The sequence below is a fragment of the Notamacropus eugenii genome, chromosome 2 (genome assembly GCF_028372415.1).
Source record: "Notamacropus eugenii isolate mMacEug1 chromosome 2, mMacEug1.pri_v2, whole genome shotgun sequence".
Classification (NCBI taxonomy): Eukaryota; Metazoa; Chordata; class Mammalia; order Diprotodontia; family Macropodidae; genus Notamacropus; species Notamacropus eugenii.
The window spans coordinates 254515677-254539725 of NC_092873.1; the positions used below are offsets into that span (position 1 = coordinate 254515677).

At 36.6% G+C, this 24049-nt stretch overlaps 1 protein-coding gene across 14 annotated transcripts in view; it reads left to right on the forward strand.

Annotated features, from left to right (window-relative positions):
- MAP3K4 (mitogen-activated protein kinase kinase kinase 4) overlaps positions 1-24049 on the forward strand; it is a 154944-nt gene that overhangs the window by 88798 nt on the left and 42097 nt on the right. For all 14 annotated transcript variants that reach the window (XM_072637688.1, XM_072637695.1, XM_072637689.1 and 11 more), the window contains 7 exons: positions 418-1781; positions 6143-6385; positions 13953-14099; positions 17819-17976; positions 18637-18753; positions 19615-19714; positions 19830-19913. In XM_072637688.1, the coding sequence (XP_072493789.1) occupies positions 418-1781; positions 6143-6385; positions 13953-14099; positions 17819-17976; positions 18637-18753; positions 19615-19714; positions 19830-19913 (2213 nt within the window). The remainder of the gene's footprint in view (positions 1-417; positions 1782-6142; positions 6386-13952; positions 14100-17818; positions 17977-18636; positions 18754-19614; positions 19715-19829; positions 19914-24049) is intronic.

The following is a 24049-nucleotide window of genomic DNA, read 5'->3' on the forward strand; positions in this document are numbered from 1 at the left end:
TAAAAGTATCAGTCCGGATTATTTATAAATATTTGTTGGTCTAGAAATATTGATGACCAGTTATGATTTTAGGTTTACTATCTTGGATATAATATAATCATTTTATATAATAACTATAGCTAATAGATGCATATTACTTTAATGTTTGCAACACTCTTTACGTATTTAATCTCTTTTGATCCTTATAACAAGTTCTGTGAGAAAGGTGCTGTAATCCCCATTTTACAGGGGAGACATTCAGGTTGAGTGAGGTTAGTTTATTTGCCCTGGTCTATAGAGCTACTAAATGTCCAAGGCAGGCTTTGAACTCAGATTGTCTTGATTCCAAGTCTAAGTTATCACTTAGCTACCTCATTTATATTGGCATTTATACTTTTAGAGTTAATGTTGTTTTGTTCTGTTTTTCTTTTTTAATAGAAAAAATGAATGCACCAAATCAGCTTCCTCACAAAGATATTGGCAAAACAGTAGAGAATGTGGAAGAACACAGCTATAAACAAGAGAAAAAGATCCGAGCCACTCTTAGAACAACAGAACGAGATCATAAAAAAAATGTACAGTCCTCATTCATGTTAGACTCAGTGGGTGGATCTTTGCCCAAAAAATCAATTCCGGATGTTGATCTCAATAAGCCTTACCTCAGCCTTGGCTGTAGCAATGCTAAGCTTCCGGTTCCTATGCCTATACCTTTAGCCAGAACTGCACGCCAAACTTCTAGGACTGATTGTCCTTTGGAACGCTTAAAATTCTTTGAAACTTTACGACTTCTACTAAAGCTTACCTCAGTCTCAAAGAAAAAAGAGAGAGAGCAGAGAGGACAGGAAAACACATCTGCTTTCTGGTTTAACCGATCCAATGAACTCATTTGGCTTGAGTTACAAGCCTGGCATGCAGGACGGACCATTAATGACCAGGACCTTTTTTTATATACTGCCCGCCAAGCCATCCCAGATATTATCAATGAAATCCTCACATTCAAAGTAAATTACGGGAGTTTTGCCAGTGTGAGAAATGGAGCTAGTTTTAATGGTACTTCAGTGGAGGGGCAGTGCAGATCACCCCATGGAGCCAATGCTATGGGTTATTCAAACTATCATGAACATCTCCAACGCCAGCGAGTCTCATTTGAGCAGGTTAAGCAGATAATGGAGCTGCTTGAAAACATAGAAGCACTTTATCCCTCTTTGCAGGCTCTTCAAAAGGACTATGAAAAGTATGCTGCAAAAGATTTCCAAGACAGGGTGCAGGCACTCTGTCTATGGCTAAATATCACAAAAGACTTAAATCAGAAACTAAGGATTATGGGAACTGTTTTGGGCATCAAGAATTTATCTGACATTGGCTGGCCAGTGTTTGAAATACCATCTCCTCGACCATCCAAAGGCAATGAACCAGAGGAGGAGGGAAGTGACACAGAAGGAGAAGTAAAAGAATTGGAAACTACCACCGATGAAAGTGAAGAAGAACATATCCAGGATCCTAGTGCAAAGGACTTCAGACAGGCTATAGAGAGCAGTTTTGACTTCCAATCACAGGACCATTTTTCAAAGAAGTTGGACAGACTTGAATCTGAAGATGAATCAATTGGCTGGGGAGCGTCTGAGTACGCTCCTGAAGCAGGCTATAGTAGATACTACCTGACCTCTATATATAGACCATTTGTAGACAAAGCACTCAAACAGATGGGTTTAAGGAAATTAATTTTAAGACTTCACAAGCTAATGGATGGTTCTTTACAAAGGGCCCGTATAGCACTGGTTAAGAGTGATCATCCTTTGGAGGTAGGTTTCTGATGCTAAAAAGGTCGTAGTTTTCATGATTTCATGTTTCTTATCAGTTAAAATGTATATTTTATTAATTTAGTGCTTATTTCCTTATAGTGGTACATATTCTCACATTTTTTCCAGAAATAATTGCTAGTTATCTTACTTGTCAGTTTAAAATGTCTACATTTTATTTTAAGTGAGTAATTTAAATGAAATTTAAATACCCTTTTTTTGTTCAGTAAAAGTAAAATGGAATAAAAACCTAAAACATTTTATAGGGTAAAAATAGTCTACATGATATATAATAGAATATAATAAAAATAATTCAAGATGACTGGTACAAATTGATTTACAAAGTACAAGGTATACTTAGGGGGAAAATAATCTAACAGTTTAAAAGTAGCCTAAAGAAGGATAGATAAAATGAGGAAAAAATGAAAAAAGAGGACAAAAAGAGTGGAGGGCTCATAGGTATTTTGAGATACCATTACGTTGCTTCTACTGGCAGAGGCAAGGCTCATAGATTTAAGGTAGAGGGGACCTTAGAGGTTCACCAAGTCCAAAACCTCCATTTTGCAGATAAGAAAAGTGAGACCAAAAGTGGTTGAGTGACTTGTCTAGAGTGGCACATGCAGGAAGAGGGAGAGCCAGGACTGAAACTCAGGTATTCTGACTCAGAATCTCCTGTCCTTCCCTTGACTGCTGGCTAATCTGCTGTTGAGGTAAATTAAAATGAGGATAGCATACAAGATGCTGGAAACAATACCTCTTATGTAGTCTTCGTGAGACTAGAAAGAGGAATTGGTGTTGGAAAGGGAGGTCCTGTGGGGAAAAGCAAACATCTTTATCTTTGAAGAGGAGCGAGTGTTGACATTCCTAGCTGCATATAGTACATATCAGTATATTCAAGGTGGTGGTATTGGTGGTGGCGGTGATACTGATAACACTACCTGTGTATGCACAGAGAGATGGCATAGTTAGGTAGGAACCCAAAATTTCTAATTCACTGATAGTACAGACATCACCAGTTTGAAGTGCAAAATACTAGATCTGCTATAAACTTGTCTACTGTATTTTATTACTGTTTTGATGTAAAAAATTAAGTGATGAAATAAACAAGTTAAAGTAGGAATTATTTTGACTTGATGCCTTAACACCTAAGAACTTCTTTAGAGTTAGGATGATAAAATTAGAATGAACTGACAAGAGATGCTGTTACATCACCACTCTTGGAAATTTTAAAAAGTATTGACAGCTATCTGTCCTAAACAAAGATATTTCTGAGGCCCTTTCACTTCCATTATTATGTAAGTAGGGTTGTTTTCCTTTTGTTTTTGTAGTATATGTCAGTTGGGTAATGAACCTCTAAGATGAATCTATATAACACATAAGTTGATCTAAAATGAGTTTATATTTTTGTACACAGTAGAATTTTTTAAATGCGTATAGTTGCCTAAGGTCATGGTAGAGTGGTATACATGGATTTGTTTATCTACTTTTAGTTGAAGTGAGGGATTAGACACAGTAGATCCAGTGTATTAATTACAGAGATCCCTGGTATGCTGTGTATGCACAAAGAAAGAATGACATTAATTTTTATTTGAAGCATAATTAGATAAAAAAATTTGGGTAATATAGTATAATACTCTGTACTTTAATTATAATGAACATTTATTAAGCATTTAGAAGTTGGTAAAACACTTTACATTTATGATCTCAGTTGACTGACCCTCATGACAATTAGGTATTACGGGTTTAGTAGATGAAACTGAGGTTCAGAAGAGAGAAATGACTTACCCAAGGCCATCTGGCTATTAAGTGGAAGAGTGGGACTTGGAACCCAGGTTTTCCAGACTACTGACCTGAACTATACTACACTGCTATCCCTGATGAATGACTACTGTGGCATCATTTTGTCCAAAAAAAAAGATAATAACCTTGGTTCCAAATCCTGACTTCACCTTTACTAGCAGCCGATCTAGGACAAAAAGGAATGAGGACAGTTGAAAGAGACTGGATTTGGAATCAGAAAACCTGGATTCAGATCCTTTTTTGACCACTTACTTTCTTTGTGACCTTGGACAAGATATTTAACTTCTTTGGATTTCCATGTAAAATGAAGGGTTTGGATAAGAAGACTTTCAAGGTCCCTTTCAAGTCTATATTGATGGTGCCAGGAATTTGGGTCACTACCTACCTCTCTGACTTATTGTGAGCAAAGAAATTTGTAAAATGTGCATACAGCCTTTATGAATATGAGCTTCTACCATCCTCTTCCTCATTAATACTTCATGTCTGTAAGGCTGTTTCCTCAGGAATAAAAAGTAAATAATTTTGCATACATTCTCTAATTCACACAGTTAGTATTATGGCCAAATGAACCAGTGTATTCAACAGACTTTATAAACTATAAAACACAATATAAATGTTAGCTCATTACAACATAAAAAGCATGAAGAAATGACACTCTGACTCAGCCACTTTAAGTGCATTGATGAATTTGGGGAGAAGTTTTAAGAGTTCTTTGATTGGTAAGAAGTTATTTTAATAGACAGCCATTGAATGTATTTAAAATATGTCAACTTTTCTGTGGATACAGTGTCCAAAATTTTTTAAATAAAGTTAATATTAACAGGAAATATGCATTTTACGGTGCATGTAGTACATGACTTTAAGGATATCTTTCTTACGTTGTGAAGAAATATGTACTAGATTTATAATACTATAATTTGATGATTAGTATTTTTATCATTAATGCCAGGCCTAGAGGCCTGAGGGCTACCCGAGTCTTCCCTTACCTCTACCGGAGGTCTTCGGTTGGCCAAACCGGATGCTCGTATGAGAGAAAGGACGTTCCAGAGTCGAACAAGGGTTGAGCTTTATTTCAGGGTCTAGTTACAAGTGCAGGGGAATTCTTCCTTAGGAGGGAGCGAAGAATCTCCCAAGGAGGCAAAGATCTTACAATAAGAGATTGGAAGTAGAAGTATAAGCGGGGAGAGAGGGGGAGGGGAGAGAGGAGAGAGGAAAAGCGGAGCCTTGTTGTCCTCACACGTGGCCCCTCCGCCCAAGAGAACTTTCAGGCTTTCCTGATCCTACTTAAACTCTCCAGCAGCATAGTTTGCATCTGAATACCGTGCTGTTAGATAACAATAGTGTGCCCAGATCCGGGACAATCTCGAGGGCCGGGAGAGCTCTCTCCCATCACGTTTCTCACGGGAAGAGGCGGAAATACATGAGATAGCTCAGTTCACCTCGATTCCCAGTCGTTTCCTGGGGGGTCTCGTGAGAACTCTAAGATTTAGAAGTTCCCACCTTTACCCGCCCGAGACTGTCCACCTGGAATTGAGCTTCCATCCCCAGCACATTAATATTTCCAAGAAAGTGTTCAAAGCCATTGTATTTCTTTTACATGTAGTATTTTTTAATAGAGAAAATTTAAGTCAGAATCAGAGTTCAAATTCTCCTTACACTGAGAACTTGGTCAAATAACTTGATGGTTTTTCATCTGTAAAATGGGGGTGATAGTCCTCAGATCAGCTCCTTCACAGAGTTGTGAAGTCTAATGAACATAAAGTGCTCTTCAGTCTTTAAAAGTGCTGTATAAATGTCAGTTGTCATTGTTAGAATATCAGCTTAGGACAGAGGCACTTTTTTTTTAAAAACTTTTTTATCTTCTTGTTTTTATCACTTCCCTGTATTTAGTCAACAGTTTGTTGAAAGCATTTATTGCATTTTTACTTCTCCTGGCCCAGATATATTGTCTCCTTGTTTTGTGCCTAAAATATAATCCATCTCGTCATAATAACAACCACCTATCCACAAAAATGTCCTAGAAATTTGAAGTAGTTATTTCTAAATTATTCTTTCTTTGAAACCTGGAAGTTAGATCTTCTTACTGCTAGGGACAAGGCCTTAGTGACTGGGCTTCTAGGACAAAAATGTCCTAGAAATTTGAAGTAGTTATTTCTAAATTATTCTCCCTTTGAAACCTGGAAGCTAGATCTTCCTACTGCTAGGGACAAGGCCTTAGTGACTAGTGGCTTCCAGCTACCAAGTCTCTATATTTCAGCTCCTAATGGGCAGAGCTTGTGATTTTTACTTATTCTGTATAGTGCCTTTTATTGAAGAAAAAAAATGATGAGTCCTATTTTATTTTAGTTTCATAGATCCTTAACCTTCCCATTCCTTCTTTTAGGAAAAAATACAACCCCAAACCTCTCTTTCATATCAAGTATTATTTCCCCTGTGAAATCACAGCAGCAGTATAAATTTGTCAGTATATTCCAAGGGATAATATTTTCTATTCATATCCTAACACAGTTTTTGTAATTTCTTATGGACAATCTTAATCTTATTTAATTTTACTTTTGTTACAGTTTTCTGAGTTCCCAGATCCCATGTTGTGTTCAGATTATATACAGTTGTCAAATACAACACCTTCATCAGAACAAGAGTGCAGCACCGTATCATGGGAAGAGCTGAAATCTATGGATTTGCCATCATTTGAACCTGCATTTTTGGTCCTTTGTCGAGTGCTTCTTAACGTTATCCACGAGTGTCTCAAATTAAGATTGGAACAGAGACCTGCTGGGGAACCTTCTCTCTTGAGTATTAAGCAGGTTTGATTTAAAATTAACCATTTTGAAAGTAATTAACTTGTCACTTTTTACAGTTATGAATTTTTTGTGAAGACAAATCTTTAATCCTTTTAATTGTTGAACTGGTTGCTAAGTATAGATCTGTGTTTTGGAACTATATGGGTAATTGATATAAATAAATATTTATGCTTTATGGTGTACAATCATATTTGAATATAGTATGAGATAGTCTTAATAAAATTTAATAGGTTTGTGAAAAATATGTTGGTTGTGTCTTTGTTTAGTATAAAGTACTTTTCTTAAGGTCTAGAGAGTTTATACCTGTGGATTGAATGATAAGGTGGGGAAGAAAACTGGACAAAAAAATAAAAATGTAGGTCTGTATCAGATTTTCATTACTTGTTACTCTGTGCTTTGTTCTCCCATATTTTCTTACTCCCTTTCCCTTTTTTATCTGCTCATCACTAGGCTAAAACTCAGAGCCTATTCATAAGGCTTATGTTTAGTATCTACTGGTTTTCATTTTTTACTCCCCTGACTTTTGCTCCGTTTTATACAACATATGAATAAGGTCTCGGACTACTAAACCTTGGAAAAGCTCTTTTTATTAGAAACCAAGGTACCATAGCCAATACAACCTACTGCCAAAGCATTCAAAATTTTGTTAGGTATAATAGCATGTATGTGAAGAAGCTTTGAAAATTAGAAAAAAAAATGCATTATAAATCCTTGTCTTCTTCTTATCTAGGGATCTTTGATAAGCAGACCCCTCTGAACCTGAGTTCTTTGTCTGTAAAACAAGATGTTAAGCTATGTGATTCAATTTAATCTTATTTGAGTTCATTCTGGTACTAGAATAACATAATGGTTCTCCCTTTAAGAGTTTATAACCTACTAGGTGAGATAAAAATGTGTATACAAATACATTAACAGAAGAAAGAACATAAGTGTGCAGAAATAGAGATAAAGTGCTCTGAGAGATCTGGATGGGGAATAGGGATTTGATCTGTGACTTCACTGGTAAAAGGAACTCTTCCTCCCAACCAGAATAGGTTGGGACCTCTGTGCAACTTAGTTTTAGGTAGTTGCCTAGAGCAATGAGTGGGTAAGTAACTTGCCCAGACCAGGATTTGTCAGAGATGAGATTTGAATCCAAGGTCTTCCTAGAGACCTGAGAATGATTATATGATTTCAAGCTGGAGGGATTTTGGAAATGTTATGGATGTTTGAAGGGGCTTTGAAAGGATAGGGATAGGATTTTAAATGACAAGAATTTCAAGAAATTTGGTGGTGACAGGGAAAGAATAGCAACTCAGAGGATAAAGGGAAAGAGTGAAAGAGATACTTGAAAAAGAAAACAAAGAAAAACAATGTTATAAGACAATCTGGAGGTCTAGGAGGAAGGGAAAATGGGACTCAGAAAAAGAAGGGAAGATGGACTGTTGGACCTTTGGAACTATGTAATAAGTTTGAAACATTTCCTGTGGTGTGTGGTGCTGGCGCCTCTGAAGAAGAGGCAGCATTTCCTGCATCACAGGATGATGATAAGGATCCCTAGGCATACAACCTGAGAATGGCTACCCACTACTTATCAGATGGGAGAAGTGATAAGTTATGCTACTTGGTGACTCTCTTGCTTAGAGTTACTGAGGTGAACAACTGTTGATTTGATATGAAAATAGTTAGGTATGCTGTCCTTGCAAAAAATGGATCTGCATCATAGTAGTCTCCTTTGACTTGTTAATAAACCTTATTGCCCACTTTTGATGATTCACATAAAAATAGTTTCCAGCAGAAAACTTAGAGACATGGATCATGTTTTCATTGCTTCTCTGTTTGAAGGTAGGTGTCAGAAAAGAAAAGGGAATATAAGAAGTGAATAAGCTGATCAAAAAGATAGTGTCAGAGAGCAAAATTCAGATTTCTCTAACAGTTTAAGATGTGAGGATGAACAACAAGGTTCAGTAAAAATACACTTGTCCATGGATTTGCTGATCTAAACAAGATGGCAGCTGAGTGAAAATAGTGGGAAGAGTGGTGGACCTGGAGTCAGGAAGACTTGGTTTTAAATCCTGCCTCATACACTTAAGAGTAGTAAGAGCCTGGTTAAGTCACTTAAGTTCTCAGCCTTAGTTTCCTCACCTGAGGATAATAGTAAGTCCTACTTCCTAGGATTGTTGTGAGGATCAAGTGAGATGATATTTGTAAAACACTTTGCAAACCTTAAAGCACTATGTACATGTTAGCTCTTATTACAATGAAAATAAATGGAAATGGGAAAAAAACTGGCCCCGTTTAAGTCAACTAAGCCAGATACCACAGAGAACAGCATGAGTGATATGAAAAGATAAATGTTGGTGATGAGAATCAGTTATACATAGAAGTAGAATCCAAGAAGAGTCATGATAATAAAGCTCCTTTTGAGGAAATAGACCTTAAATGACTATGTAAAAAAAAAGCTCACACTGTGGGTAATAAGGTGAACTAGAGATCTTAATACAAAGGTAAATTCAGCCTGTTAGATGTCACAAAGACTTCTATCATGATAGATAAATTATGGGTGGAATATGGAAAGGTTTAGCTTATTTAAGAGGAACTGATTAAATAACAAACATAATAGAGTAACATGGTAAAATATAAAGACATTTGTGAGGGATTCCTTGAGCTGGATGGGGAGAAGAGTGGTGAAAAAAACATTTGTGTGATGATCAATAGAAGGAGGAAGAGGAGGGATTTTTGTGATTGTGATATACTGTAAAACATTTGACTAGAAGACAGACGTAAATCACAAACCATATATAAATGTTTAATGTTGACGAGTCTTGTGTATACAGTTATATGCTAAAAATAAAGTATCTAATGAAGGCGTTATTTGCTTTAATAACCATTTCTTCAAAAGTTAGATGAGGTACTGATGGGGACCTGATTCTAACCCTGTGAGAGAAACAAGTTATTAAAATAGAAGTGATAGGAAATATTTTGGAGGAAACTACCAGTGTATTTTAGTGTTTGTGGTAGATTCATAGGGGAAGGATAAAAATTAAGCGAAATATATCATGCACACTAAATTGGGGGGAAAGGTGGGGGTAAAATTTCAAAGAATTCAGAGAAAGAATGGATAGGATCCAGTGACTTAAAATCGTAGAGGAAATTGGCCCAATAGGAAAAGAACAATGAAGAAAGAAATTTTGGTCACATGAACAGAGTTGACTCCAGTAATAAAAGGAGTGGCTGTTTAAGAAGACTGATGCTGATTTTCAGGGAGTTCACCAGTCAACAGATTTTTAACATATATTCAGAGGATGGACCCTCAGGTAGGACAGAGAATGAATACAGAACTGTGACTTGGTACTGTGACAAAGGGGAAAACTGAGTTTGGTGAGGAAAATTAAGCACAATAAAAACTCATTTTGTTTTGTGTTTAAATTGGGGAATGAAGAGACTGGGTAGGATGGTGGTAGCAGACAAGAAAAGTTGAAGCTGTTGAATCCTCATTCTATTTCTGTTTTCTGTACCAAAGAAAATGATTGGACAGTATAGAAAGTTGAGACAACAAAAAGAACAATAGCCTGGGATAAGTGACTATATAGTAAGAAAGCACCTCACTGCTCCTGGAGAGTTCAAGTCAGATGAACGATGTCATTAGATCCTTAAGATCGGTGATTTCCCTTACTAATTTTCAAGGACTGTAGAGAAGACAGGAGAAGGGCAATTGTCTCAGGTTTTAGTAAAGAGAAGATAATGGTGTCTGCAAACTATAGATAATACACTTGACTTGGATTCCTGGCAAAATTCCAGATTAAAGAGATGGTTAATGAACACCTAGAAGAGAAAACTAATTGCAGAGAGCCAGCATCACTTTGTCAAGAAATACTTTGGCAGTTGCTTCACTAGTGGACCAGGGAAATGCTGTAGGTAATGGTTTGCCTTCTTTTTAGGAAAGTGTTCAATAAAATCTCTCATGCTTTTCTCATGGAAAAGGAGAGGTGTGGGCTAAACAAGTATAAAAAGGTAGATTATGATTTGTTTGATGTCCATTTGGAAGGCGAGATCATGAGGCATCTCAGTGATCTTTGCTTTGTAGGGTACCGTTTAATACTGTGGTCCATCAGTAAACATGTATTAGGTGCCTGCTGTGTGCCAGACACTATGCCAAGCACCAATCAATAACTTAGATATTATGTTCATCAGATTTATAGATGACATAAAGACAGGAGGGGTAATTAACACATGGGATGATGGGGGATCTTGATAGGATTGGGGCAGAATTGCTTAAAATCAGTTCATAGAAATAAATAGAAGTCTAACAGATTCAAAATATCAGTTTCAGAAGTATAATATAAAGCAGAACTTCTTAAACTTTTTCTACTTGCGACCCCTTCAGCACTTCTTAAACAGTTTAAGAAATGCTGAATAGAGCAGACATAGTATGATAGAATTTTTCTGAAAAAGATCTGGGGCTTTTTATGGGCTGCAAACTCAAGGTAAATCAGTAAGATGGTAGGTCAGCCAAAAGATCTAATGTAATACTGGGCTATGTTAAGAGAAACATAGTTTCCAGGCATAATGTGGTGATAGTCTCTTTGTTCCCTTCTACATCTGGAGTCAGATCACATCTGGAGTATTATGTCTAGTTCTGTATATTACATTTTAAGAAGGACATTGATAAGCTGAAAAACATTTAGGGCAGGAATTCTTAACTTGGAATTTGAAGAATAGATATTTTTTATTTTGATAAATATATTTCAATAATTGTTTTCCTTTGTAAACTTATGGCCTTTCTCTTACTCATTTAAAAACACTGGTTTCATCAGACTGCCAAAGGCGTCCATTACACCCCCAAAAGTTCAGAATCTCCTGCTTACAAGCAGGTAACCACGATGGTAAATTGGGGCCACTCATTGCAGCAGTTTGAATCAGGGCTACTTGTCTGACTTCTGAATATTTCAGAATAATGAAATGTAGTAGTTTCTCCTTCCTGTTTCAGTTCATTTACTGACAAGACAAAAAAGCAAATACAAGACCAATGTTAATGCATCAACCAACTTAGAGTTTTTAAAAATATATATACAGAAGGTTGAAGCAAGGGCAAGTATATGGTGTGAGCATTTCAGCTGGAGAGGGGAAAAAGGAGAAAGCCCACACACAGTACTTGTGTCCCAATTAGAAGAATATCAAAGCCAGCTGGAAATGAGAGGGATGCTACAGTCTCTAATTCTGGTGCTGATATAGCAATTCCCCCTTTCTCCTTGTACATGAAGAGTCCCACCCATGATATGTATTAGAAATCTTATCTCACTTTGGAGGACTCCAGAGTGGTAAATGGTGGTAAAGCAAGGTATTATGTGTTACTTCTACTTCCAGAGCTTTGTTTTTTGGATTTTTGGACATTATTTATTATTTGAGGGGGGCAAACAAGGGATAAAGGAGAGTGGATTCAAGAATTTAGCTTGTTTCATGGCTTACTTTGAACCTTTTTTCAGAGAGATAGGATCTTATTTTTCATGACCTTGGTGGTTGAGAGCACATACAAAGTTATCAAAGTTTATCTCTTGAGTTTCTGAATTAACTGTAAATGAGTCTCTAGGCACTAAAACATTTACTTTTTGTATAGTGGATGTGTTACACATTAATTGGTTCACTGCAGTACTTTTTGTTTACTATTTCATATATTACAAAGTAAGTGATCTGCCTGCAGAAAATTTCCTAGGCTAGAATAGGTCCTCATACAGATGAAAGGATTTTCCTTTTAAGAATTAGTTAAAGACACTGGAGTTGGTTATCCTTGGAGGCAGATGGGGTTCATAAGAGTTGATTTTAAATGGAACAAGGGTTTACTTGTTTTCTTCGGTCCTGAGAGGGTGGAACAAGCAGTATTATGGAGATACTGCAAAGAGTCAGATGTAGGATTGATGTAAGCGTAGACATGGGTTCTTTTTCATCAGAAGCCTTAAGTCAAAGACTGGATAACTAGATTCTCTTTGAAGTATCACCTATACTAGGGAGCTATTGAGATTCACTTCCATTGCTGAAACTGTGTTATTTTGTGGATCATACCTGCCTGACTTCTAGCTCAGATTCATTAGGTTCTTTCTTTTCTTACCCCTTTTGTGACTTTCCCGATTCTCCTAGTTTTTACTTCTCTCTCCCTCCTCAAGTTTTATTTCCTTGTGTCCTCTGGAAGAATGTAAGCTCTTTGAGGCAGGGACGTGTGTGTGTGTGTGTGTGTGTGTGTGTGTGTGTGTGTGTGTGTGTGTGTGTGTGTATGCACACACATGTGCGTGCTCCCCTGTGTCCCCAGAACCTAGCATATTATCTTTCATAGGCCCAGTACAGACCTTTTATAAATACTTGTTAAATGAATGAATGAAAGGAAGTGATGGGCCGTAGTCTGTGTTGTAAAAGAAGGAAATTAAAAACTCAAGGGGCTAAATCAGTAGCTTTATGACAGAGCTGGGAAAGTGATGAAAGTGATTTACTGGCTATTGGAATGCTGGCAGGAAAATGGAAATTCAGCCAAAAAGAGCTGGAGAGAAGGATCAAAGTGAAGAAGTTAATGAATTCAGAGACCTTTGGAGTGGTTTATTCTCTTTGGCTTCTAGCTATACAAATAGCCATTTAGAGCTATTTTGTTTATTTTATTGCTGTGATTCCCCTCTCCACCCCCACCCTCCCATATATTTGATGATTGACCCCTCCCTGCTGATAGTTGACTGGTTTCTGCTCAGCAAAGTAGGAAGCAGTTTCTTCTGCTTAGATTCAGAGTGTTGGGGTGTCCCTAAGGGATTTATAATCATGGAAATCATCTGGAATGATTGTGTGTAATGTCATGTAGGTCCTTCAGATTTGAGCTAAAAGAACTTGTAGCAGTGTGGGCCCAGTGGAATTTAAATGGTGTGAATTTGTATTAGACCAGATCTAGCACGGTTTAATGAATGAATGATGGCAGTTAGTAAGGGTGATGGACTGAAGAAGGTAAACAACCTGTGTTGAAATGCCTGAGTATGGGGACATTTGAAACTCAAAAGCAGCACCAAACTTCATAAATTAGGAAGGCATTGTGTTTGAACCTGCTAAGATATTTTATACATAATCATGAGTTGACAGTTTGAATTTATATAAAGCTTTACGAAATCAAAGTTCTGTAATCATGTATGAGAGCTAAATACAAAAAAAAATAGGCTACATATAGTATATTATCTGTTGCCTCTGTCTTTCTTTGCACATACTGTACTCATGCCATTAATGTTCCCTTTCCCCATCCCCACTCTTAGAATACCTTGCTGTATTCAAGGCTCAGCTGAGTGCCACCTCCAGCATGAAGGTTTTTTGTGATCTCCCCATTTTTACCACTTCCACTGCCCTAGAAGCTATTTTGTATTTACTTTTATGTGTACATTATTTTACCCCAGAAGAACTTAAGGGAATTCAGAACAAAGACTGTTTTAAGTTTTGTTTTTGTATTCCTAGTATATGATACATAGGGTCATGTTAAACACTTGTTGAATTAATTGAACTGCTAAAGAATTCAGTAAGAAGAGATTAAGTGTTAGATTATAACTCCTAACATGTTTTTCTTTTCTTATAGCTGGTAAGAGAGTGTAAAGAGGTCCTGAAAGGTGGCCTGTTAATGAAGCAATATTATCAATTCATGCTTCATGAAGTGTTAGATGATTTGGAAAAGACTGACTGCAATATAGATTCTTTTGAAGAAGACCTGCATAAAATGTTGATGGTAAGGATCAGTGGTGAGAAAAGTAATCATTATGGTTTGGTTTGGTTTTATTTGTTCTGTATGATAAATCTATGACAATTAGTTTGGTTTTCTTATCTTATAGAAGAGGTATCAGACTTGTATTGTTTTCCCCCGAGGGTAAAAATAAGTAGAATGAGTAGAGGTTGCAATGAGGCCAATTTAGGCTTTATATAAGGAATATCTTCCTAACAGTTCTAGTTATACCCAGGAGGAATTAGACTCTACTTTGTGGTCTTCAAACAAAGGCTAAATGGTATTTGTTGGGTACGTGGTAAAGAGGATCCTTTTTTAGGTAGGAGTGTTGTGGTGTATGCCCACTCTCCAATTTTATGTGACAGGAATTCATTTGGGGGCAGAGTAGCCTAGGGCCATAATTAACCACCGCTGTCCCTCCATCCTTACCTCTGTCCCTCCATCCTTACCTCTGTCCCTCCATCCTTACCTCTGTAACCTTATTTCCCCACTGCTTCTCAAAACACTTTTCCATTGCCATCATATGAATTGCCTTGCTCACTATATATAGCTTCCTCATTCCTAACTTTGATCTTTTCTAGTGCTATAGCTTATGCTACTTGTGCCTTACTTAGAGATGATTCTTCTCTTTATTTACTTACCTAGCTAAATCTTAACTTGACTCCTTAGTTCACACCCTATTTCATCTAGAGGAAGCAAATCATGTCTAATTATGGCCCACAGTGCTTTCTGTCTTTTTAACACTTATAGTTTTTAAGACTCAAGGTGTTCTGGAAATGGGCACATCACCTACACTGTAAAATATAGCTAATTCCAAATATGTAAAAAATCTTTGACTTTAAACAGTTTTAAAAATTAATAAATTACTTAATAAGTTTGTTTTATCAAAGCTGATTGAACTAGTATTTAAAAAGAAGCATTCTTACTCATCACTCATCACTCATTCCTTCTAAAAGTTTTAATAATAATCGCTAGCATTTATGTATCACTTTGTTATTTTTATCTCATTTGATCCTCATAACAGCCCTGAGAAGGAGATGCTGTTAATTTCCCCATTTTACACATAATGAAACTGAGGCAGAAGTAAAGTGATTTGCTTGGGGTCACAGAGCTTATAAGTATTTGAGACTGGATGTGTCTCCAGGTCCAACTCTGTACCCACTGTGCCACCTGGATTCCATTGTCTAAAGAATTTTTTTCTTTCACAAAAATCTAAGGAATCCACCGATTCTTCAGATGTACAGTTTTCTTCCAGCTTTTGTTCAACGTAGAATAATATAACTACAGTACAAGAGTTTGTGAGGTAGAGGAGGGATTTTAGAGAGAGGCAGTTGAACATAGAGTAGGAAAACAGGTGAAAATCCTGACTCTGCCAGTTACCAGCTACATAACTGTAGGCAGTTTAGTTTAAACTTTGTCAGTTGGGGGAATGACTGAAAAAAGTATGCTATGTAAACATAATTTACTGCTATTGGGTAGTAAGTTAGGGTGAATATGAGAAATTCAGAGAACCATGGGAAGTTATATATGAAGGGATGCAAGGTGAGCTGCACTAAGAGAATAATGAAAACAATGATTATATTAACATGAATTTTTAAAATAACTCATGAAAATCCTCCAGTCAGTCCACAAATTGGCACTGTGCCAACTTCTTGGGGTACTGAGAAGGCAAAAACAGCTTCGAGAAGTTTATATTCTAATGGGGAAGCAACATGTGAAGAAATGGTATGTAAAAAATATAGGGAGTAGATTGAAAGCAACCTTAGAGGGAGAGGCTTAAGCCTCTGGGGCCAGGAAAGGCCTCCTGCTGATGGTGGCATTTGAGTCAAGTTTGAGAGGAAGACATAAATTCTTGAGAACCAGAGGTGAAGAGGGAGAGCATTGCAGGTGTGGCGGAGTGCCAACACATCTGTATGGAATTGGGGTGTCATGTATGAGGAACAGCATGCAGGCCAGTGCCAGGACGGGTGAAGAGCAGGGGGCCAGTTAGAAAGTGCTTTAAATACTGAACGGAGGAATCTCTGTGTATGACTTGAAGTAATTGGGAGTTGTTGGAGGTTATGGAGTCAGGATGAGGTGGGGTAGTGGAGGGAAACACGATCACCCCTGTGCTTTAGAAAAATCACTGGCAGCTAAGTAGAAGATCATTTGGAGTAAGAAGACCATTGCAATAGTTGTGTGGTGATGAGTGTCTGAAGTAGTGCAGTGCATGTGTGAGTAGAGATGAGATGTGAAGGAAGAGGTGCAGGATATGGGGGACAAGTGAGGATCACAGTGATGTTGCAAACTTGGGTGACTAGGAGGATGGAGATTGTGGTGCCCTTGATAGTAACAGTGAGAAACAGAAGAGTTAGGGTTAGGGGAAAAGATAATGAGTTCTGTTTTGGATGTGTTGAATTTGAGATTTCTAATAGATATAGGTTATTCCAGATAAGGAAGGAAACTAGGTTTGGGATGTCAAACTGAGTGATTAAAATACCAATGAATGTCCCAATAAGCAGACAATTAAACCCACTTCTTCAGTCATAACAGAGAAGTAAAGTAATATTACTGTGTTTTCAGGTATATACAAAATTCTGTGGTTTTGTTTAATTTTCTTTTTTTTTTTGCCATAAAAAGTTCAAGCTGAGGCTTTTTGTGAAATTACATACAAAAGGCATCAATAAAGTTTATTTTAGAAGCAAAAGAAGGTTGATGCCTTTATAGTATTGTTTGCAAATGGTCTGAATCTTCACTTTTCCAATCTTCTTTAAATATGCCCTGCATATAACTGTTGATAATGTTATAAAATTTTTCAGAGATGGGAATATATGTATGTTTCTATATTATAATTATTGATATTTTATGGTTGACCTTTTCTATATAATGATGATTTATATACTGTGACGGTGACTACTACTAGTACTATGGTTTTTTCCTCCCTAGTTCTCAAATTTCTTGAGATTTGCTCAGTCTTAGTCATTTTCTTGTTTGGTTTCTGGCAGGGGTTGGTAGTAAGCAGGTTGTGATAAATGATGTCTTTTGTTTCATTTTTTATGTTTATATCCTCAGTACCCAGCAAAGAGCCTGGCACATAGTAGATGTTTAATAAGTATTTTTAAAATTTAGTTGATTTGAGTTTTTTATTTGTTCATTGTTTTTATTTCTTTCTTTCTGATTCATTAGAGTATTATCCAAATGAATTTGATCAGTGATTAAAGATTTAACCTTTTAGTTTTGGCAACTGAAGTTTTCTATCAAGTATGGTTAAAATTTATTCTAGTTAAGAAGGCACGTAAATATGTAGTACACTTTAGGTTTCCATCAGATCTGATATAAAGATTTTTCACAAGTTCTTTTAACCATATTTCATACGAAACAAACTTAAATGAATTTTGTACATCTGTGCTTTCTTATATAGGATGCTAAATTCAATTCAGTTGTTTTAGAGGATTCATTGTAATCGTAAATGTCAGTTATTGCATTGTGCTAAATAAATGATACCTTCAGGACCTGTTGACCTGTTGAAGTGTAGAAAGTTATTTTTTTTTCTAGTGCTAAGTGGCTTGAGACTGGAGTTTTTGTTGTCATTATTGTGTGTATCTTAATTTTTGTTTTTTTGATGTTCTCCCTCATTGTTGACTCACACTTGCTGCTGTCAGTGTCTCTGCCTGCTTTTAATTTGAAGTTTTTATAGTTATTAAGTTGAAAGTTTATGCATTTCTCTTTTATGTTTATGTTTAAAGGTGTATTTTGATTACATGAGAAGTTGGATCAAAATGTTACAGCAGTTACCTCAAGCATCTCATAGCTTAAAAAATCTGTTAGAAGAAGAATGGAATTTCACCAAAGAAATAACTCATTACATAAGAGGAGGAGAAGCACAGGCTGGGAAACTGTTTTGGTAGGATTTACTGTTATTTTGCATGTAACCTTACTGGCTTTCATACTCTTAGAATATCAGTTTGATTTTAAGTGTGTTTGCTTTCTATAAAGTTTCAGATTTTAGTTCAGTTGAAATCATAATCGTTGAGGCTGGTTCCCTAGACTGAAAGACTCATGGAAACAGGAGAAATTACCCTATCCAGGTTTACAGAGAAGGGGAGTCGTTGGCCAAAATGAAATAGTTCCTTAGGTCCCTGCCTTGCTCCTGCTTTATATGGGAAGTGGAGTCTTAAGATAATTTGTGCATTCCTAGATTTTCTCATGACAGTATATAACCTGAGCTGTCTGTACTCTGTTTCTAATATTTTAGGAAAAAATTCTATATAGGTTTTCTGTTTAGAAATGACTATTTCTCTTTGCACTGTAGCTCCATAAAAATATTGAATAAGGAGAAAGGACTGGGAGAGAGTCTGAAGGTGGACTTTATTCCTTTTCTAGCAGGAAAATACTTGTTTCGCAGGCAAAAGGGAGAATTGAGCATAATTCTTAGTAACCTTTATCCCTAAACTACACTTCAGTGCTGAACTCAATTTTTATGTGGAAGTTAATGTTTTCATAGGGATTGGCAAATAAGTAAAGGTAATTTTTCTCCTTAGTTTTATGTTGTATGTTCTTTCAGTGACATTGCAGGAATGCTGTTGAAATCTACTGGAGGATTTTTAGATTGTGGCCTGCAGGAAAGCTGTGCTGAGTTGTGGACTAGTGCTGATGATAGCACTGCTTCAGATGAAATCAGGTCAAGCTGCTGTCTAATTGTCTTTTTTCAAGTTATTCCCTCTTTTGCATTTTGTCCCTCTTTCATGAGCATAAAATCTGTTAAGCACATACTAATTCAATTAGAATAATAACATGGGATAAGTTGCAATGATAAACTTTATATTTTCTAGCATTTTCTAGTTTTCCCTTCATGTAGAAGCTATAAGTTACGACCACCTCATATCGTATCTCTGTGACTTAATTTCCTTAGGCCTTTGTTTCATAATCTGTAAAAGTGAGGGGATTGGGCTAGATGACCCCTAATGTCCCTTCCAGCTCTAGGTTCCTGGTCCTAGGATCCTCAAGGAGGTGTTATGTATTTAAAAAAAAATAAACTTACTGAGTTTTGCCTTTCTCATGTTTTCTTGTTTATGGTTTTAGGAGATATTTATAGGTGAACTGGGAGTATATTAACTGAAAGTAGGTACACTTAGATAAAGATACACTTAGAAAAGAGTAGGACTGAAAGGTTAAAAGATAGATAGAACTAATTCTGTTCTTATATTTTCCTAAGGGAAGAGAAAAAAAGCTGTTGCCATCTAAAATATGAAAAAAAGCTTTTGGTCTTTTGACTCTCAATATTTATAGGTTGACTAGAGTTAAATAAAGGTCCTAACAAAAGTGTTTAGAAAGTAATGGTTTTCACTGATGTTTACAAACTTGTGTGAGAAAAAAAGAAAACAATAAGCAAGTTTCATAATGTATCTGATAATTTACTGCTTTCTATGAACAACTTAAATTTATTTTGATGGAAGTAACATTTGTTTTTACATATATATTTCTTTTTAGCCCCTGGGGCATATATAAATTTATAGTAACAGGATTTCAATTAACTTTACAGGAGATCTGTTATAGAGACCAGCAGAGCCCTGAAGGAGCTCTTTCATGAAGCTAGAGAAAGGGCTTCCAAAGCACTTGGCTTTGCTAAAATGTTAAGAAAGGTGAGCAGATGATGGTAATCAAGTTTGGTTTCATTGCTTATATTTTTGTGTATCTTTACAGAAAAACATTCAACTAAGTAAAAATACTTTTTTTTTTTTTAAACTATGACTCTAGGATCTGGAAATAGCAGCAGAATTCATAGTATCAGCACCAGTGCAAGACCTTTTAGATATGCTGAAATCAAAACACTATGTTAAGGTAAGATTATTTAAAATTAGTCTCAGTGAAATGTAGTCATATCACATTGTATTCTGAGAAGCATCAAACTCAGGCTTCAGGCAAATGCAGCCTGCAAAACTCCTAAGTGCTTCAAAACAAATTAAAATGTAATTGGAAATGTTTAGCAAAATAAATAAAAATTCAGTACAACATATGTAATGTTAACTTGTGATTTTCTAAATCAATATGCACCCACAGGGATCTGTTCCTATTTGAATTTGACACAGCCAGTCTAACAGATGATCATTTATATACAGACATTGGTTTAAATATGTTACAATATATTCTCACTTCAGGAGCAAGAGAAGTTTTAGCTAATAAATCCAGACATGCCAGAATGAAATAAAATTGAAAGGACCAAATAACTCTAGAAGAAATGCAGATTGCTGAATTTAGGGTGGGAAGGACCTGTCTTCAGATTACAGTTCTGACATTTACCACCTTTGTGATTTTGGACAATTCACTTAAGCACTCTGAATCTCAGTTATTTCATCTGTAAAATTAAAAGATTGAACTGGATGACCTGTCTCTAGGTTGCCCTGACACCTTTAAATCTGTGATCTATCGTCATTTATATCAGGCACTTCTTTTGGAGGGAATACATAGAAAAATAATAGAGAGACCTATGGATAGATCCTGTATATACAGACATATACATACGTATAGACATATACTCACAAAGATACAGAGACAGAGAGAGAAAAGAAAAATCCTGGCTCACTTGCTTTGGGAAGACGATCACTTTTCAAATGTTTGTGAAGAAAGGGAATGTATCTGATTCGTAGAGATTTTATTAGCATAGTTCTCTAGATGGTGTTAATTTTTGTGCCAGAAGCTTTCAGCAAATGTTTATGTGTGAAATCTATGCTCTACCTTGGGAGGAAGTTTCAAGGTTTTACAGAACATCTCTCTAAGGTACCATATATATCAGGGCAGCATCATGGACATACTCCTGTCTGTGCTTATTTCTTTATCTCTATTAATTGTCAAAACAGAGGTTAACTCAATGATAATATAATGCTAAACAATTAAAAGGCAAAAAAACCCCAAACCCCCAATTTATTTTTTCTTAAGTGGTCTCTTGACATAAGATGTGATTATGAACTTTATGTTTATAAACATAAGTTACACTCTTTTCAAAGGAACTGTTCTCCTTTAGTTTTTTAATTGTCTTTTTATAAAGTGCTCAGTTAAGTGCTTGGCACATAATGGACAACGTAGAGATGTTTATTCCTTTTGTTTTTTGTGTCTTGATTTCTAAATATCTCCTTCCCCTATCTAGTCAACTCTTGGTAACAAAGATTGAAGAAGAAAGGAAAAAGCAGACAATCAAAACTAATAAGCATATTAACCATGTATGATGGTATATTTATTGGCTGTTCCAAACTTCCATCCCTCCACCTCTACAACAAAGGGAGGGAGATTCATTTTCTCAATTCTTGGAGGGGGATAGGGAGACAAACTTAGTTGTTCTGAAAAGGTGTGTATACCTCAAAGCCTGTCTGAGGTTTGGAGACTGACTGAAACTACCCAGAAAGGGCCAGGAATGCTGATTGAACAAATTAAAGGGGCACAGAACTTGCCCCTTGGTGTTGTCTGTGGTCCCTTTTCCTCACCCTGTCATTTATGTGGGAAAAAGGAAGAGACCAAGGATTCGAGTATTTGAGAACTCCAAACTCCAAGCTGTTTGGTAATCATTGGACAAATAACCATTTGTAGGTTGATAGTCTAGTCTTCAGAGATTAAAATTACTGGGCAGGGGGGAGAGGGGCTTGGGATAAATAAACTGCATAAATTATGGAAAGGGTCTCGTAGAAAGGACCAAAGGCCCTTGGCCAGGGAAGGAGAATCCAAAGAAGAAACTAAACTTGAAGGTGTCATGTAACTGAGAGGGTCTTAGTCCTGGTTAAAGAGAAACCTGGGGCTGAGAATCTCAAGAGCCTTCAGTATCACACTGCCAGGCTGGGCCAGACTTGCTTTCCTTCCTGAATGCTGAGGCTACTCCCACTCGTGTGGTGGAAGAACACAAGCTATTTCCTCTTAGAAACAGTGTGGCTCAGTGTTAGCAGATCTCATTGTGCCCTGAAGGAACAAAACAGGAGCACCTGAGATAGGCTTTTTGTTGGTGTCCAAGGAATAGTATCTACCTGTCTTTTCTAAAGATCTGGAGAAGCCAGTGCACCTTAAAAAGCAAGCTAGTACCTATTCTTTCCTTGACCAGAGAGTTCAAGGATTTTATGTGTAGTCAAATAGCATTTAAGCGTGGGGAAAAGAGAGGAGCCTGGGCTTGGCTAGGTCTATGTGATGATATCATTAGGAGACATCACTGATCCTATAGCATCAAAGGCATGAGTTATCTTTCCATACCCTGACAGCATGTATTCCCTAGGTGTCTTAATACCCGTGTCCCCCTCCATACACTCCCCCCCCCCCCACACACACACATTGGAGTGTATGGGTATCAGAGAGGACTAGCACCTCTAGTGTGAGGGCTGCTTCTGTGGCAGGTTTATTTGGGGATACAAATACTAGTTGGGACAACTAGTTGTAGACTCAGCTGTGCATCACTGGAGGGAGTTTACACAAGGATGGTGTGACAGAGCCATGTCTTTGCTTGTCATCCTCAGCTCCTGGGTTTTACCAGCCCTGGCAGATGTTCTTCAAGGACTATACCATACTTATCTACCCTGCCTTTCTCTACAGGTCTTTTTAAAAATACAGCAAACTTTTACAATGAGAGACCTATCTTTCTTAAAGCTTTTTGCCACCATTTCCCCTTTTCATTTGTATTAATACACTATTTTAAAATAAACCTTTAAGAATTCACTGAAAAAAAGTTATTGCCTTTATGAGTAAAAGCATTGTGCTAAATTAGATGCTAAAGATTTGTAAATGTTTTACAAACCTTAAAGCTTCTATAAATGCTACCCATTATTATTAATTCTTCAGTTGGTTGTATAAAATTTATTAGCACACTTTGATTTGAGGACTGTGTAAGCTCAGGGAGTTATGTAATAATTGTATTTAAAATGAAACAGTTATATTCATGATAGTAAAGTAGTTCCAACATTGTAGTTTTATTTTCCCTTTTTGGTATTTTATAGTAACTGTAAAAATTATAATTAAATCCAGTTGGCTCTTGATTGACCTATAAGATGATTGTATGGTTTATGCAAACCAAACCATTTGTCTTAGTCTGCTTTGCACTTTTAGCTTTTGACTATTCCACTCTGCAACAGTCTGTAGAAGAGAATCGTACATTGGTCAAATTCTCTGTTATGTAGTTCTTGAATGCTTTACGCATTCTACACTAACAGTACTATTTGCTGAATGAAGAATATATATCTTTTTTCAGGAGAGATTATTGGTTAAAATAAAGTTTGGAGATCATCTATAAATTTCACTTGGCTATACTTCATCAATCTCTGATCAAAGTACATCATTGGAGAGTTAGGAAAGTAAAAATTGGTGCCAGCTTCTGTTTCAAAAAGAGAATCATGCATCTGTGCATATGACACTCAGGTACTACTGAGCGGAGCCTGCATTTGTGCTTAGCCCAGAAGGTCAGATATACTAGTGCTTCATTTCTTGCTGATAAGTGAGGTTGGAATTAAGTGTTGTCTGTGTCTTATAGTTATAGGCAAAATTAGAAGAAATTATAGGCTATACACAAAATTAGATTTATGGGGTAAAATCTTGTCATTCAGAACCCTTGGGTGTATTAGTTCTGGTTAGCCAGGTTTTCCCAAATTATTCTGGATTCCTTATCGTCATCTTTGACTGGCATTAGCCTGTCCGTTCTTTGCTCCTGTTGCTGTTAATCCTCCATGCTGTGGTGCCTTTTCTTCATTCTCGTCTCTTATGTCTCCTTTCATTCTCCCCCTTCCTTGCACTTCTTTGTTTCAGGGGGCAAAAGGCTAGCCTTTTTGTGGACCACTCCATTTATTTAGGGAGTTTCCTTTCGTTCCACATGTTGGAGCTAACTTGACATAACAGAGCAGCTCAGGGCTGCCTCTCTTCTTGGCATATGTATTTTTTGCTGGGTGTTCAGAAACATCTTCCCCACCAGAAAGGTTCTGGAGTTATTGGTCTGATGACTCCTAAAACCCAGAGTC